Source organism: Sylvia atricapilla, chromosome 1, assembly GCF_009819655.1.
Source record: "Sylvia atricapilla isolate bSylAtr1 chromosome 1, bSylAtr1.pri, whole genome shotgun sequence".
NCBI lineage: Eukaryota > Metazoa > Chordata > Aves > Passeriformes > Sylviidae > Sylvia > Sylvia atricapilla.
The window spans coordinates 110,648,975-110,666,184 of NC_089140.1; the positions used below are offsets into that span (position 1 = coordinate 110,648,975).

General features: G+C 39.3%; 1 protein-coding gene across 1 annotated transcript in view; it reads left to right on the forward strand.

Annotated features, from left to right (window-relative positions):
- Window positions 1-5,136: 5,136 nt before the first annotated feature.
- The window catches only part of SPIDR (scaffold protein involved in DNA repair), a 195,060-nt gene continuing 182,986 nt past the window's right edge, over window positions 5,137-17,210 (forward strand). Inside the window, exons 1-4 of the mRNA XM_066330781.1 lie at window positions 5,137-5,206; window positions 12,086-12,241; window positions 13,179-13,257; window positions 14,754-14,939. Coding sequence (XP_066186878.1) covers window positions 5,192-5,206; window positions 12,086-12,241; window positions 13,179-13,257; window positions 14,754-14,939 — 436 coding nt within the window. The 5' untranslated portion in view covers window positions 5,137-5,191. The remainder of the gene's footprint in view (window positions 5,207-12,085; window positions 12,242-13,178; window positions 13,258-14,753; window positions 14,940-17,210) is intronic.

A 17,210-nucleotide genomic window follows, 5' to 3' on the forward strand; every position in this document is an offset into this window, starting at 1 on the left:
AAGAAACCAACCCACCGATCTTCATAAATACTCCACTAAACAGAAGATGTCAAAGACTGCTTACATATAAAAATGCAATTGCTTGAACTCGTACTTCAGCATGTTCCATGTCTGCTAATGAGCACATCAAAGGAGGCAGCATAAGTAATACTAAAGAGGAGGAAACAGACTGGTGAATGAGAATGGAATATCACAGAGCAAGTTGTGACACAAGAACATGGGGTTTGAGAGTACTGTGGAAATTATACTGATGTGCTAGCTGTTGATTTAAGGATCTTCCTTGATTTAGGCATCGTAGTTCAGATAAATGATTGGCTCTTAAGACCACACACAGACTAGCCAAGCCCAGGTGCAGTCCAAGGTCAAGCCGTGTGCCTCACTGCTATGCCTAATGTTCTCACTGTCTCCATGCATACTCATGTATATGTTTAGAACTTATTCTATGGTTACATTTTCATTCTGAGGTGATTTAGAGTTCTTTCCTGGACAAATGTTTGAGGTGTAATCCAAGCCTGTTTGTCCTCCATGCAAGACTTTGGGAAGAGCAGTGAAAGCAGCCTTAGTGCTTCAGCACATTCCCTTAATTCTTTTCTGGAAGAGTACTAAGTTGTAGCCTGAGTAAGCAGGAGCCCTAACTGGCACGTGAGTATTATTACCCGATTCCATTTCATGAGCTTGAGTGTGGATGAGATGAGCATTAAGACAATAGGCCAGATCAGAGCACAGCTAACTTCCATGATAGAAAAAGCTCAAGTCTTTTCCCAGCTGTGGCTGGAACACTTGCAACATATCAGTCTTTATTAAGAGAATGATCCAAACATGGCTTTCTGCAGCTTGGGGAAAATAATTCATGGCCAGATTTGAATTCTGTGAAATCAGCAAGGGAATTCCCAGGTCTTTAGTGTTGTTTGTTAATTATACATAGAACTGAGAAGAAAACAATTATTTATGATTTTGAAACAGTGGACCTATTGTATCACTGGTACGTGCAAGAAAAAGTTAAAAAGATAGCTGTTCTGCAGATTCAAATGGTATTTTTGAATCCAAACGTGAAGACCAATCGTATTCTTTATCCAAACAGATGAGGGCTCAGGATGGCCCAGAATAAATAACAAATTATATATATAAACACACACATGTAAATATAAAAAATAAACAATAAATAACCAAATAAATCCTTGGGTTTCATTCTTCTCTCTCTGTTATAAGTTATAATATTTAATTATTTAATTAAATAATTAATTAATAATTAATTAATTTATAATAAGTTATAAATTAATAATGATGGAGCTTCTTGGATAGAGAAGACTGCCTAGTATGCCAACTTTGACTTTTAATAATTTATTGTGTCTTGTTTATTCCCCACCTTAAAGCTGTGTGCTATGCAACAGCCTTTATCTAGAAGGCATCTAATAGCATATTCCTGTCTACTTCAAGAAGTGAAAAAAAACCCAGAGAGAAATCATGTAGAGACCAAACCCAAATGACCAGCTGCCAAGGCAGTAGAAGAAGGGACTAATTTATTACCCTACCCACATTTTAACATACTGTTACTTTAACATATTCCTTTGGGCAAAGCATTTTTCAGGAACAGTGTTTGTAAAGTCTTCAACACAAGGGTACATCGTAGTCATGTTTAGGCTAAAGTAGTATTAGCACAGACCTAAAAGAGGAAATTCAATATCCAGAGCTACTAAAATTTATAAAGTGCAGTGTTATTGGCCTGTCAGTAATTTAAAAGCCTTGTTGAATTAAATTAAGAGAGAAAACTTTCATGGGAGTAAACTGGCCTAATGACTGAAGTTTAAAATATGTCACTTTTTTCCAGCTCTGAATCCGTGCCTGCATTTTTTCTCACCAGCTACAGCCAAAGAGAGTACTTTTATGATAGATGTTCAGTTTCAGCTTGAAAACATTATTTTATTTGCACTTACCTCATTAAACTACAGAGGCATCTCATAAAAAGTGGGCAAATATGTTTCCCAAATGTTACTGTCTGTGAGAAAGTTATGTACTCGTATTCCTTTTATAGCACTGACACAGAGAAATAGCAGGAGAAGACAAAAATGTCAGCCACTGCAAGATGCCATGGGGAGCACTTGGAGCCGGGATGTTGGGATGAGGTGACTCAGGCTCAGTGTGAAGCCACTCTGTGCCAGTCAGCAGCCAGGACACTCCAGAGGCTGGAGCCCCTCATGTCTTTATGACCCAGGGGCAAGGCTGCTAAAGAGATGTTTCCTGAGTATGCCAATTCATTTAAAACCTTTTTTTTTTCCCTTTTGATTCTTAAATGATCAGCTATTAATTTTTAATTTGTGTGAATGTTAGAACTTGACTCTTTTGATTCACTGCAATCTGGCAGCCCCTGAGGGGTTTTGGGGGGAGGTTTTCCCCCATTTCTTCCACAGTTTACAGCTTGCCTCAGCATAGTGATGCACTGTACTGTGAAACTGTACAATTTAAAGTCCAACTGACATTGTAGCTTGAGGATTAAAAAGATTTAAGTGTTTCATGTTGTTTCCTAAAAGAACCCTAGAAAGCCTGGAATGATCAAACTGCAACACAGTCTGAATAAGCAAATGTTATTTTGGATCTAGACTGTGATCTCTCTGGTATCTAGCCTAGGCCTTTGGATCACCTCCTGCCTGACAAACTCCTGAAAACCTATCTGACCCTGACTCTAAAAGATTTGATGAGTTTTTCCGAATCTACTTCATCCCAGTTCAGTGTCTGGGATACTTGTGATCTTTAAAACTTTCCCGAAGAAATGACTCAAACCAAAAACTTTTCTCTGTGTTTGAATTTGACATTGTCTGTACCAGACTTTGTACGCTGGAAAGCTTTTAAAGCTCTAACTTAATGCTCTGTAAGAGGAAATGAATCCATAAACCCATATTAGAATGAAGGACGGGCACATTCAATCAATATAAACAAGTGCTCCAAACTTCAGTAATTTAAGCTTCCTTATCTTTGACTCCTCTGTATAAAATACATTTTGTTTCTTTGAAAGAGTTCTTTCTACATGCAGATTAAGGAACATTGGTGCAATCAAAAGCACCACCAACAAATAAATGCCCTTTTTTCTGGATTTCACTAAAAGTTTTTTTTATTGCTAACAGAAATTTTATAGTTTTCATAGAATTTTCATGCAACAAAAATACAAAAATACAAAAAACATGCTCATATTCCCTGAGCAGCAGTAGATTTGATCTCAAGTGCAAATACAGTCAATCAGTATATCAGATAAAAGAGTGGATTCAAACTATTATTTAAGCCTGTGAAAACACAGATATGCTTGTATATGTAGTTGAAAAACCAGTTCTTCAAAAAATAACCAATTCTGTTAATTATTACTACCAAAATATAATGCACAGAAATTTTCAACAGACTTGAAGAATAATGTAGTATTATGAAAGTTAAGCTTTTGTCAAGAAGCTTGGGTTTTATTACTCTTTCTTCACATTATTTCTAATAATGTAACAGAGACATTATTTTTAAAAAAGTTGCAGGTCTGTTTTAATTCCTAATATATAAGGTGATTTTCTCACATGCTTCCTATACTTCCATGTCATTTCAGTACTTGCTTGTGAAGAACAGGAAAACAAATAAAAGGAATCTATAGGTTGGGTCATCTTGGGATACTATAGAAGTAAGTTCCTCCCAGGTGTGAGCACTTTGGAATCCTTGGAAGGAGTTTATGTACAGAAAAAAATACGCTGACTAAAACAGATCAGACTTCTGTGGTCCATTTCTCTCCAGTTTAGCTCTAACATAAGACTATTTAGCTAAGTAGTGCAATAACATACTTTTTCAAAGAAAACTACCTTGAGGATATATAACAGGATTAATTTGTCAGTCTGGTAATTTCAGAAGAAATACTGCAAATTTTTGGAAGGATGAGGACTCAGTGCTTTTAATTCTGTTTTGAACATAAAAATCAAAGGCAGTATGGGCTTTGCATGATGATGTTTCTGGCTCTTCTGCTTGCAAAATCCACTTTAATTAGTGGCAGTTTTATAAAGGGAATGCCAGATGTGTATTTGCCATAGGGTGCTTTGGAAAAAATACAAACTGAACTATAGATGGATGTATGTAATTAGGGTTCAACAATAAAAATGCAGTCATGCAGTACCTCCTATCAAAACGTAAGTACTTTATAAATTATAATTAAGCTATTAGATACAACTATCTTATTTTATTATTACTTGTGTTTAACAGCAGCACTGACAGCCAAGGTAACCTTGTCAAGAACATACAATAAGCAATATAAAAATAACCTATCTGTCCCTTTTTTGTCAGTGTTTCCACCAGTAAAACATTTGCAAAGGTGATCGGCCTTTTTTCCTTCTGTTAGCTGCCACTTATTTTACGGAAGAGAGCGTCTTTACAAAGCATCTTTACAAAGTTTCAGTTCCAAGTCTACATCTTGGCATTGACATTACTCTTTTTGCCAGTAAACTTACCGGCTTAGTTTTTGTTTAGGAAGTTAAAAAATCTTATTTTAATGGTGTAACAGCAAACGTATTTTTCAAGTGCCTTGTGTTTAGACATCACTTGCTTAAGTAGCTAGCCAGTTTCCATCCCTGTGATTTCTTCCCCTGTGGTGTTAAACATTCATTTGAGATTTACTTCTGGATGAACCTGGGTATCACGAAGGACGCACGAATGACCTTGGCTATCATGAAGGATGCAGAACCGAAATCCAGGCTGACAAACTTCCGAGAAGGACAGAGCTCAGACGTCGCTCTCCACACCATCCCCGCAAAAATGAGCGCTGCCAACTCAGCCCCTGCCCTGGGCAGAGAACGGAGGCCCAGTTCGCGGCAGCCCCCTCGCTCGGGGCACCCCCAGCTCCGCCGCGGCCTCAGGGCAGCTCGGCACGGAGGGCAGGAGGGACGCGGTGCCAGCAGCGGCGTTTCCCGCCGGGAAATCCCTGCCGGCTCCCGCGCCGCGATCCCATAGCGGGATCCCCTCCCGCGCCTCCGGGCAACCGGCCCGCCCACCGCACCGCTGCCCCGCTTCCCGGGAGCCCCGCCCCGCCAGTACGTCACAGGCCCCCCGCCCAATCAGGAGCCGCGGCTCCGGCGGCGCCAAAGCTGCAAAGGGCGGGCGCGGGCCGGGGGTTCCCTCGGCCCCGCCCCCCGGTGCTCCCCCGCCACGTGACCGGGGACGCGGCGCCGCGCCGGGGGCGATGCCCGGCGGGAAGGTACCGGCGGCGGGACGGGAGGAGAAGGGGCTGGGCCGGCCCGGGGAATGCCGCCCCGGCCGCCCCGCAGGGCCGAGCCGTGGCGCTCCCCGCGCTCTGCACGGGTGGCCTTGCCGGGTGTCCCGGCCGCCGGCCAGCCGCGCCTCCCGGCCCCGCTGCGAGGGGCGCGGGGATGGGTGGTGGCGGTAGAGCAGCAGAGCAGCAGCCGCCGCCGCGCTGCGCCCTCGCTGCCCTTCCATATCCGGCTCCAAGGCGGTACTTGTGTTGGGGAGCCGCCACGCTGGAACGCGGGGCGGGAACACGGGCCCTTCCGCGCGTCCCTGGTGTGCGCGGTTGCGCAACGCTGACAGTGAAATCCATCGTGGCACAGCTCAGCCGAGGGGCGTGGGGAGCTCGGCCTTCTCACACGGCAGTCGGGGAAAAAGCGCAGGGAAAGTAAAACTTGAGAGGAGAAGAGAATTGTGGGAGTTGGCTGGGGTTGATACTGTTTGGAGCAGCTTCGCTTCCCTGTCTGGGAGCGGAGGGAGGAGAAGCGCCCCGTGCTGTTTTTCTGTCCCTGTCCTTACGGCAATTTGCTTGGTGCATTGGCTGTTCCCTGCAGAGGGGTAGTTAGGACGCGCTGGCTCTGAGTAGCCGTGCTTAGGCTAATATTGAGGTACTGCTGAAAGGGACTGTAAGTGGTGTTTGATACACAGAGCCGACAAATTGAGTTGGCAAACGACACATCTGGTCCTTAGGGAGTTTTGTCTATACCGGTGTGCACGTTCAACCACTTTTTAAATATAAGCACATTTAAAGTAAAATTTAATGGAAGAAAATGTCAACCACAACCTAAAAATAACCTACATAAAGTAACCTTCACATAAATTAACCTGTAATATTGACACTATATGTTTTCTTTTGAAAGGTTTTAAGTTCCTGGCTAGTGAAAAAATGCACACTTTACTGAAACAAGATTTAATCAACTCTTGTTGCAATGTGATTACATCCTGTGATAATAGCAACTCATTTTGCTTACAAAGATGATGTTCCTTGTTGCTTCACGAATGAAAACTTATACTGGCCAAGGGAAATTAGTGCAGTTCTCCCCACTTGTTGATTGTTAATTAAACTGATTGAAACCACATGCCAACCTGAGACATAACAAAAAGATGTTGATTCTGTTATTATATCCTAAACGTTTTGGATAACTTAATTTTGTGTAAGCTTTTATAAAAAATTTCTGCTTCAACTGCTTTCATAGAGTGCGGATTTCTCTCTAACTACTTGGCACTAGTTGTTAAGACAAAGTATACTTTAATAGTATTCTTATTCCAGAGTGGGTTGTTTTGTTTTTTTTTTTTTCAATGTAAGCATATAATAATTTATACTCTTCCTTTAAAAAGGATGTGTAGGTTAACAAATCCTGACATTCAAGTGGTAATCATATATGTCAGTATAAGTTATTGAGAATAGTCTTTCATTTAGTGTAGTAAAAATCATGAGCACAAAGAAAGGTTTTGAAAGAGTGTTTTAAAAATTTTGGTCTCGCACATCAATAGCAATGGGAAAATTATTTTAAGGTTTTATTTTGGTTTTAATATTTCTTTACCATAAGAGTAGACTGGTATGGCAGGTTATCACTGCTGTTATTGACTGTGATCATACATAGATTTTTTTAAAATGAATGATTACAACTTGATGAGGACCTTTCTAGGTACCACATGTGTTCTTGTGAATCTTCTTTGGAAAATATGCATACTGCCTTTCATAGGTGTAAAAAAATAATCTTCTCTGGAAAAAAATAGAAGCCATTACTTTAAGTCTGCAATCTTTATTTGAATCCTCACTTGAGAGTTTGAAATGCAAGGATGTTTTCATATCAAATTAAACCTTTACTTTTTATCTAGGCACTGAAAGCAGTAGTTACACTTTCAGGAACTCAGTATCATGAATACAGCATTTTGCTGAAAATGAGGTTCCTGTTGTCAAGTGCAGTTTTGTACTATCTTGAAATTGGACTTTTGAAGGCCAGCACAAACTAAAGCGTTTTAGTTGGAGTACTTTCGCGTGAAACTGATGAGAATAAAGGTGAAAGATGAGGTTGGCTGTTGGTCAGTGTTCAATATTTGCATACTTCTATGTGATTGCTTCCTACAGGTTTTTTTTAAAAATGTGAAAGGTCTCTGACAACTGGAGCAGTGATTTTCAATACTTCTTCATTCTGCTCTCTTCAGGAAGAATGTAACAGTTGTATTTGAATATTACAGACTGATGTTTAAGTGATGTGACTAGTTTTTGGATTTGAAAGCCAGTAGCAGAAGGAGTTCATGTGGTGAAATGTTTTATCCCAAGTTTTCTCCTTCGGCTTATGTTGCTGTTTGTGTTAGAGAAGGTGATGTGTATGAGGTAGATAATATATTGGGTCATGTGCTCCTGGGGATTCTTCCCATGGTTTTTGGAGTAGCGCCAAAGAAGTGGGATTGTTTGGAGTGTAAAGGGCCTGTAGTGAGTAGCCTCTGAACATATGGTCGCAGTGACTTTATATAGAGTGTTTCTGGGTAACAATTCCTGGGCATATGTAACCACACAGATTGGTTGAGCAGAGATGTTCTAGATAGGAACATCTATTTAAAAGTCAAATCCAACACCCCAGCCCCATACTTGCAGTAGTTCTGTTTTGTAATCACTATGATTTTTCACTGTTGTTTCAGAGTGTACCTCCCTTTTCCTCACACCTGCGCCCATGTAGGCTGACGCACCTTTATCTCACTGGAAATAACTAAAAGAGTAAAGGGGTAAGGTTGCTTGCCCTTCATACCCTTTATGAGGAAGGCTTGATCTTAATTCCTCTAAAGCCAACAGGAGTAGCTCAAATTTTTTTCTCTCATTTAGAAGGAACTTCTCCAGAGACAAAATGGAATGCTTTTGGTAACAGACTTCAAGGCAATTTCAATAAGAGGTAGCCATCGTCGCATTCTCCTTTTTAACTCAAAATTTCAGAGGTCATATTTTGGCTTCTGGCACGTTATGCAATTTACAAGGTCTGAGTCTTAGTCTGACTCTGTTTTGCAAAAAATATTGATTTTGTGATGTATGGCAGGTCTACATGCTTTAGCTCTTTGGAGCCTGATTCAATGACTTTTTTAAAAAAAATTCCAGTACCTTGTTTTAGACACTTCATTCATTCCTTCAGCAAATTACACAAGTTATTTTTTGCACGTCCTGTTTTTATTTCAGACTAAAAGGAAAGGATGATTAACCTTGTGACTCAAGATTAAAAGAACTCACAGTTGTTGCTGCATTTCTTTGGGAACAGCACAGCCTTCAGATTAGCTTAATTATAAATATTTATTTTTGGAAAATAAGTTGCTTAAAATGTTAGTTTCTCTGCTGTCTTGAAGCAGGCTGGTGCAGAAGCAAAGAGCCGTTTCTGCATGCCAGCAGACGTATTCCTGTGACAGAAGTCCTTGGACACTATCCCTCTGTGCCGAGGTGGCTTTGCAGGGGAAGGATGGCAGTGCTGTCCCCTACACTGGCACAGTTCCCACCGTGTCTGAAGGCAAAGAGCCAAAGAGAGGCCCTGCAGGCTGCTCTCAGCTCCTTTGCATCAGCTCCGAGGCCCTCTTCAGTAACTGTGGATTGAAGCTGTAGGTCCAGTTTCTTGCATTCACATCAAATATTTATGTAGAGAGATTTAAATTGACAACGAGTTTGGGATGGGGTAATTGGCTCTAGGGTTTGTTTTGTTTGGGGTTTTTTGAGTTTTAAAATTTTTTAATTTTTTTTTAAATTATTTTTAAGGTGGTCTAGGATGTAGGAAATATGGTGGCAAGGTATTTGTATTAAAGGCACGAACTCAAAGCCACTGCTGTCAGTATCAACAATCATAAGTCCTTCTCTTTTGTTTCCTTCCAAGTGGTGTCTGCCAGAATTTGCAGTAGCTGAAGAATATCTCATGTAAAGGGTGTATTCTTTAGTTTCTTGGTTTGGGACTTCAGGGACTATTTTCAGGTTTTCTCAGTGATTGTAGTGGCTATAAATTTCTGTGTGTTGGTAGCAGAAACTCTCAGACTTTCTTGAATCTGGGGAGCATGGTGAAACAAATAGCTAATTAACCAGATCTGTCGGCAGTACTGATGGTTCTTCAGGTTGAAATTAAGCTGATGTGTATCAAGCAGCTGCTGGAGTGGTCCCACTGACCCTTGTATCCTTTCTTCCCAAAGAAGTTTTCTGACCGTTTGGTTCATCACTGCTGTGTCTGCAGAGTCTGGCAAGTACCAAGTGTTTGGGAAGAAAAAGGGGAAGAGGGGACTCCAGTTGTTTCTGGTTTGTCATGGAACCATCTGCCCTGAGACTGCTCTGAAAACCTGAGCAGCCCTGCCTTTAGTCAGGCTGTGGAACTGCAGGATTAAATAAAACTCTTCTGCTGTTAAGTCATTAATTGTGAAAAGTCTTTGCTTGTCATGGTCATGACTGTGTAGTACTCTGAATTTCAGTTGTTTAAAAGTCACTTCCAGTGTAACTTCACATTGCACTCCTAAAGAAGTGTAACCATCTAAGCATAAACTCAGCTATTTGTTCTACTCATTTTGCTTTATTCACCTTGTTGCCTGTAAGCATATTCTTTCTAGATGCACCCTAACCCTTCTTACTTAGGAAGAGGGAGTTACATGTAGCCTTTATCCTGCTGATTTCTGAATAGTATTCCCAAATCGTGGCAGTTTTGCAGCAGGGGCCATGTCTCAGCTGCCACATTCTGCTGTTCATCCCCTGCCTCTTATGTCACACTGTTACTCTGTTCCATTGGTATTGCATAGCATAGAGACTGAGGTTTTCTGTCTGTCAGGAAATTTCATGATTTTAAGAATAACGTGAATGAGAGATTTAACACTAACTCTCTAGTTCTATGTTTATTACACTTCCAAACAATAGAAGTATATTACAAAGCCAATTTAATGCAAAACTTAGAGCATGCAATGATGTGCATTTCTTTTTTGCTTATTTGCAACCATTTCTGCTTTTCACTGACTGTCAGAAGTGGTGTCCTGTAAACCTGCTTGCAAGCTATGGTGCTGCTGTTGGCACAGATGTGTTCCTCAAAAGTGGAGTGTCTCATTCAGGAAATAAGCTTTGGTGAACTGTATTTGATACTGTAAGTCCTTATTTGCAAACTTTATCTTGCAAAATCTTCTAGAAGCTACAAAATCAGGCAGATAAAAAAGACTCCCAGCACTGACTAAGACTAAAACCATCAGAAGCTTGCTAAGAGGACAGCCCAGTGTAGAGGTTCCTGTCTAAGCACTCTGAAGGTTGAGGCTTGGGCCAGCATCTTCGCTGAGAGGGAAGCAGTGTTTAAATTCTCTTTGTGTCATAATGGTAACCTTTCTTGTTAAACTACTGTAGTCTCCTACCTGACATCGTGTCCTTACTGAAGTGCTGTTGATTCTGGATTTAATACCACGTCAGACTCAAGATTGTACCTTTCATATATCTGTGGGAGTAGTGATGGGGACAGTTTGACTTTGGTGATAATGAGTAGGTACTTTGAGGTGTAAATAACCCCAGCAGTTTTAGAAGAGGCTCTTAGCAAGGTCAGTTATCATCTGTGGAAACTGCAAAGTGCTTTTGTTGTGCTCTGTCTTCTTACCGTGCACAGCAGGGCCGTGTGACTGGAGGGGTAAAGTAAGATGCTGCTCACTGTATGCTTTTGGAAACTACTCGTTTCATTCTCAAGAGCACCGAAAAAACCTATGGAAAACAAATATGTATTGCCATTTACAAAATGGACAAAAAGTGCCAAATGCTTGTACTCTCAGGCACGTGCTGTGATTCTCAGGGCTGTGCAGGGCCAGGAGTTGGGCTCCTATGATGCTTGTGGGTCCCTTCCAGCTCAGGTTATTCTGTGATTTTACTTTTTGGGGTGTTTTTTTTTGTTGGTTTTTTTTTTTTTTTTGTTGCACATATGTTTGACATGTACATTACAGTCCTGATTGACCAGCCTGGCAGAAAATGTGTGTGCTGATTAACTTAGTTTTCGAGTAATAATTATTTGTAGGTAGGAACTGTAGCTGCTTGAGAGAAGGTATATCAGAAGAAGACAGACATACTCAGATGATACAGTCAGTGTTTTATAAGATAAGTTTCAGTAGCACAGTAGGATAAGATGTTTATCATACTCAAGTTCAATTTCCATGTGTGAACTGGTGTTGAATCTGAGAGATAGCTTTGGATGTGATAACAGGCAATTCTCTCATCTTCAGCTATTTTCAGATGTTCCAATCTCTTGCATGAAATTAGCACTGGATGCTAATCAGCATCCTGTTTCATGACTTATCTAATAACCCAAATGACTTCCGGCATCCCGTGTAAGGGGAAGGCAGCGTTTTTGGTGGGGAAGTGGTTGTGAGAATAAATGTAATTCTTACAGCTCAAAGAGTCTGGGGTGGGATTTTTTGGTTGATTGGTTATTTTTAATGGTGAACTGTATAGTGATATCTAGTGTGACCTCCTGCATAAACAAAATTAAATCAGATTAAATATGACTTTGAAGGCATTATCTAGTTAAAATGTATTTTAGTGAGCTGTTCCTGTGTAGCTTAATATTTTCAGCTTCACTGAGCAGCTATCAAGTACTAGGAGTTTGTAACTGAGACTAACAGAAAGTGTACTTATCAAAAATTTAATTTACACGTGACAGTGATGGTGGTGGTGTTACTATTTAGTGCTGCATAAAAGATGCTTGAAAATGTTTGAGACTGTTTTCCCGAGCTTATTAAAAATTAGAATTTGTTTGTAAGCATTCAGAAAATACTGGGGGCAACCTAGATTAAGTAAATTTAGCTTGAAATTGATTATGTCTACACAGTGATTTAATGAGTTTGTTTTTCCTTTTCCTAGCGGAAGAGACTTTGGAATATAGAATGCACACCATTCCCAAATGACACACCCCTGCATCTGAAAAAGACGAATGTCAGGACATCAGTGTCTGCTGCTTCGATTTCCAATGCGTGGCTTAGGTGTGGGGATGGTTTTCAGAGCACTTCAGTGCTGGAGGTAAAATGCTGCCTTAGTGGTGTAACAAAGAGATGCAAACTGACAGTGAATTTCCATGCTTGACTGAATAATATGTTGCGCTTTTTTTTTTTTTTTTGGTGTTGTTCCCAAACTAACAGCATATTGTTGCAACTGTCAAAAAAAAAGATACAAAATTGGATAGCACAGTTATGTAAGGACGTTGTCCTAACTTGTTAGTGTAACCTGCTGAGCATAAATTGGTATGTTGTGTTCTGGATAGGACTTAGCACTTAGAAAATTTCAATAATACACCGAAGGATGCAAAAGTAATTTGGCATTTGGGATGGAGTGCTACATTTCCTGAAAAATATGGAACAACAATACTCTAGCTTGCATCTGAAGACTTGAAGACTTTTTGCTAGACCTAAATAATATGTTTGCAATAGTGAACTAAGTATAGAAAATCCTGCTTGATAAGCCGGCTCTGAATGAAAAGTATTTTGTGCTGACCCCACTTTTTGTGGTTTTGTGCTTTTCTGTTTCTTCGTCTGGTACTGAACAGTCACAGTGTGAATATCTTGTGGGATATAGTACAGTCACAGACAGGGCAACCGAATAGTTCTTTCTGTAACTTTTCAACAGGACACATGCTTTATCAAGCATGTTGTTACTGCCCACTTTTGACATTTTAGTCCTGAAAATACTGGCTCCTGTTCTTCTCAAGGTCACGTGTGATTTCTGTCATAGTCACAGAAAATCTGTATCTTCTAAATCTATGGAAATTCAGATCAGATTTTATGTTACTGTTCTCATGCTTTAACACCTCATTATATTACAGTCTTGTAAAAGATTTTTAAATTAATTTGAAATTGTTCTGCTGAGCTTTGGTGGGTGATTTCAAAACAGCTTTGAATACATTGATACATGTTAAAATGATTTGTCTTAGTGATTAAATCTCTGTCTCTTTTTATTATAGTCCCAGAAGCCTTCTAATAAGAAATTCAGGAGTAAGAAACGTCTTGGACCACTGTTAACATCTGCTGAAAGTGCCTCTAGTATGTTTTGATTATTTCATGTTAACATTGTCAGAATATTGTTACTTTATTTTGTCCTGTATTGGGGTAGAAGTATGCTCAAAATACTGGTTTCTTTCTTTTTCTGTTACTGTGATTAGAAGATAATTTTGATAAAACACAGTTTCATGCTGTTGTGGTGGGGCTCATCTATTCACCCACAGTGCCAGAAATTTATTATGCAAAGCTGCAGGCAATCAACTATTGCTTTTGAAAAGGTGAGGAGAGAGGCAACACTAATGCTGTATATGGTGTGTATTATAACAAGGATGGGATATTTAAATCCTTCACATTTTTATTAGGAGGGAAAGAAAAATAGCCCTTAGCTGTATATATTGAAAGTGAAATTATTCTGTCTTCTTCTAGACAGATAAGCAGGCATGAGAGAACACATATTTTGTAAATATGGGCAATAAATAGGAAAACAGAGTTTTGTCAGCCTCCTGCTTTTAAGTCTTCTGTATGCCCCCAAGTTGCTTAATATTGTCATTAAAAAAAAGAACTCTAGGCCGAATAAAGACAAGGAGAACTTACTGACTCTTTCTAGTTTGTTTTGGTTTTGGTTTTTTTGAGCCCAAAGGAAAGAAAAGAAAGGGAGGGGTGTTATTTTCTGATACTCTAGCAGCTGTACTGCTTCTGTAGGATGTAAGTAGGTGACCTACTGGACACATTTTTTTACCTTTTGGGGTTCTAGCTTTTCTAGATTTTGAAGAAGAACCTCTCTGTATTGCAGGAGGAGATGTGGCTGTGTTTTTCTCTTCTGAGCCCTTCTGCCTAATTCCAAACCCCCAGTAATTGTATAAATTCTCATTTACTTATAATGTTTTAGTAGTGGTAGGAAGTGGAAAATTCTGCCTTTCTAGTTCTCTGTTTGCTCCGTGCTAAGCATGAATTCTTTTTTCCTTGCTTTTATGATTAAAAATTATGCACAAAGGTATTTTGAATTAAAATGTCTTACTTCCAAAACACACCAGCTTTTCTTTGCAACAGCTCAGAAGTTTTGGTCTTTTTTCCTCTCGAGAAAACTGAAGAGTAATCTCTACTGATGGAATACTTTTATTCCTTTCTTACTCATTGGAGAAAGTCAGAGAGCTCCCAAACCCAGAATTCTAGAGACAGTCTTTCTTTAAACCACTCAGCATTTTACAAGGGTACATGTGGGGGAGTGGAGGAGTGTTAGGATTGTGTGTAGGAGGGGGTAAATGTCAGGCAGTCGTGGCTTGTCCTCACACTGCTGAAGGACACATTGTGTAAAATGGAAGTGTTAGCATTTATTGTGGTGAACTAAACTGAAAATACTGCATGTATGAATAAGAAATACAGGTGAGTTGTGCTTCAGTATTAATCTCTGATGCCTAGTAACAGAATTTATAATTTTGTCCGTTAAAAATAGTAGAGTTTAATTTTTAATACTTTTAAATTTAACAAAACTGCATTTCTGTAGCAATCTAACGCTTTGCAATACTTTTTCATAGGAGCTGCTGCTGCTGCTGAAAGTGCTAAGGAAGCTGAGGACATAGTATGGACCTCTAGTGGCAGCGATTTTTCAGATGATGGAAATAAAACATTGATTCCAAGGTTGCACAACAAAAAAAGTTACGCTTCCAAAGCAGAGGAATGGCCTAGCAGACATGATTTATTGTTAGAGGACAGAAGTAGTGAAGGTAAGTTCAAGTGCAACATTTAACAAAAAACCTTCTGTCAATTTCAGGTGCTGTAATGAAAATATTCTTGAGATCATTCTGACAAAATGACATGATCCATTCCTATTTTGGTTAGATGAGTTAGAGGGTGGTTTTTTTGTTTTGTTTTGTTTTTGGTTTTTTCCTTCATAAATTTCATCTGGGTATAAAGTAAGCTTTTAGTATAAATTATGTACAAAAAATTTTAAGCTTTGGGGTAAAGGAGCACAGTTGTCTCCATCTACTGACTAGATGTGGCAGACTTTGCAGCTGCAGATAGCCTCATTTTCTGTGCCATGCATATTCATTTTGGAACATGGTCTTCATTGCTTCCCCTGTTAGCTGCACTATGTGAACAGCCGTGAGTTTAGTTCTTAGAACTTCCTTTCTAATTCCTGGACCAGGAAATGACAAAGGGGAGACAAATTGATTAAAAAGTGCAGCTGTAGACAGAAAAATCTTTGCATGTACACTCTGTTATAAAAGCATTAATTGGGATAATGTATATGTTGCATTAGAACTTGTCAGGAAGTCTTTACAATGTAAAAATAAGTTAGGTTAACTTTGTAATACTTCAGCTGGATCTGAAATATTACAGTTACACTGGATCCTGGGTGTCTGACAAAGCATTCAAACACTGCTGTGAGCTGAGCAAATAGATTGACTGATGACTTTTTTGTTTTATGTGTGACACTGGTTAAATATGTTCCTTAGGTTTAAAACAAAAATGCAAAATTTTTCCTCCTTTCATTCATATTTTTACCATCTAAGAATTTACATACTATAACTGTCATTGATATATCAATGGTTATCTTGTGTAATTTCTAGTAATTTTCTTTTTTTTGAAAAGGAAGGACTGTTCATTTTCTAAACTGCCATCTGTTGCTGAGCAGGAGTTTTTCTAACCTACCTTTAATATAATCCACTTCTCCTCTACAAGTATATCCTGCAGGCTTTAATATTGTTTTTTTAAGAGACAATACACAGACATTTTAATGCTTTTAAGATAGCAAAATTGGTTACTCTATGTAATTGAAGAAACCCTGATGTGTTATGTATCTGCTTGAAGGTTACTGGGAAAATCCAATAATTGTCATGTTTTTCTTCTAAACCCAAAAATATCTTGAAAGCAGTGGGGAGTAAAAGAACTGTAATATCCACGTTTTTTGAAGGAAGCATCATGTACACAAATTTTAGCATTGTACCCAATGTGCCTCTGTGTGTGTGCATATGGAGGTACAGTAGGGTGTGGTGACAGTAGGGATAAAGTATTTTTTTAAGAGATGTTCCCTTTCATGTGAAGTTCACTTTGAGTGTCACTACTTCAGTGTGACAAGATAAAATGGATTGCCTCCTATTTCATCAAGGAATTTTTACTGTTTTCACAAGTTGCATGCAACTTGTCACACCGCTTCAAGAGAAACCCCTTTGTGCTATCTGGTTGCTGATGCCTGTGTTTAAAATTTCTGATGAAGCTTCCTCATAGTTAGAAATAGAAATGCATTTGTGTGTGTAAAAAAAAGGACAAAAAAAAGGAGGCGGCACTATAGCTGTGTGTTTGTTTGGGTGACTTCAGAGTTTGAAAGGTCAATGTAGGAACTAGTAATTTAGATTACAGTAGCACTGCCAAGTACAGAAGGTACTGCCACATTTCCATGGATATGTACAGATACCTGGTGCATGGTGCAGGTGCCTTCTTTCTCTGCTGCCTCTCCCCTGTACGTGACTATTCCAGTGTTAGAATTATGACATTTACAAATACAAAAAAAAAGGCAACCTTCCAAAAAGCTTTCATCCCTTCTCCTTTAAACATATTCATATATTCAAAACACATTGAAATGATCTCTCAGTACCTTGTGGCATTTGGACTTAAAGGATTGGGAGAGTGCTACTGCAGCTCAGTTTCCCATGCCCTTCAGTAGATCCTTGGGAGTTACAAACGAACTTTTGGAGTTGCATTAAATACTACATGCTGCCGAGGATGGTGGAAAAAAAATCTGCATTTTTATCTGCATCTCTTTGTTTATTGCCATTGCATTGTGGGTTTGTTTGGGGCTTTTTTATTTGTTGCTTTTTTACCTCCATCTTTTCTTTTAATTTGTCCTCAGCAATTCTGTCTTTGATGTGCTTAGAGATTTGGCTTACAGACCTGTATATTTAGGCATGGTGTTCTAGGAGGTGACCATTTCAACTAGCTTTTCATTCATCTGTGAGGGTTACCACTAATAGCAGATGTTAGTTAACAGTGTTTAA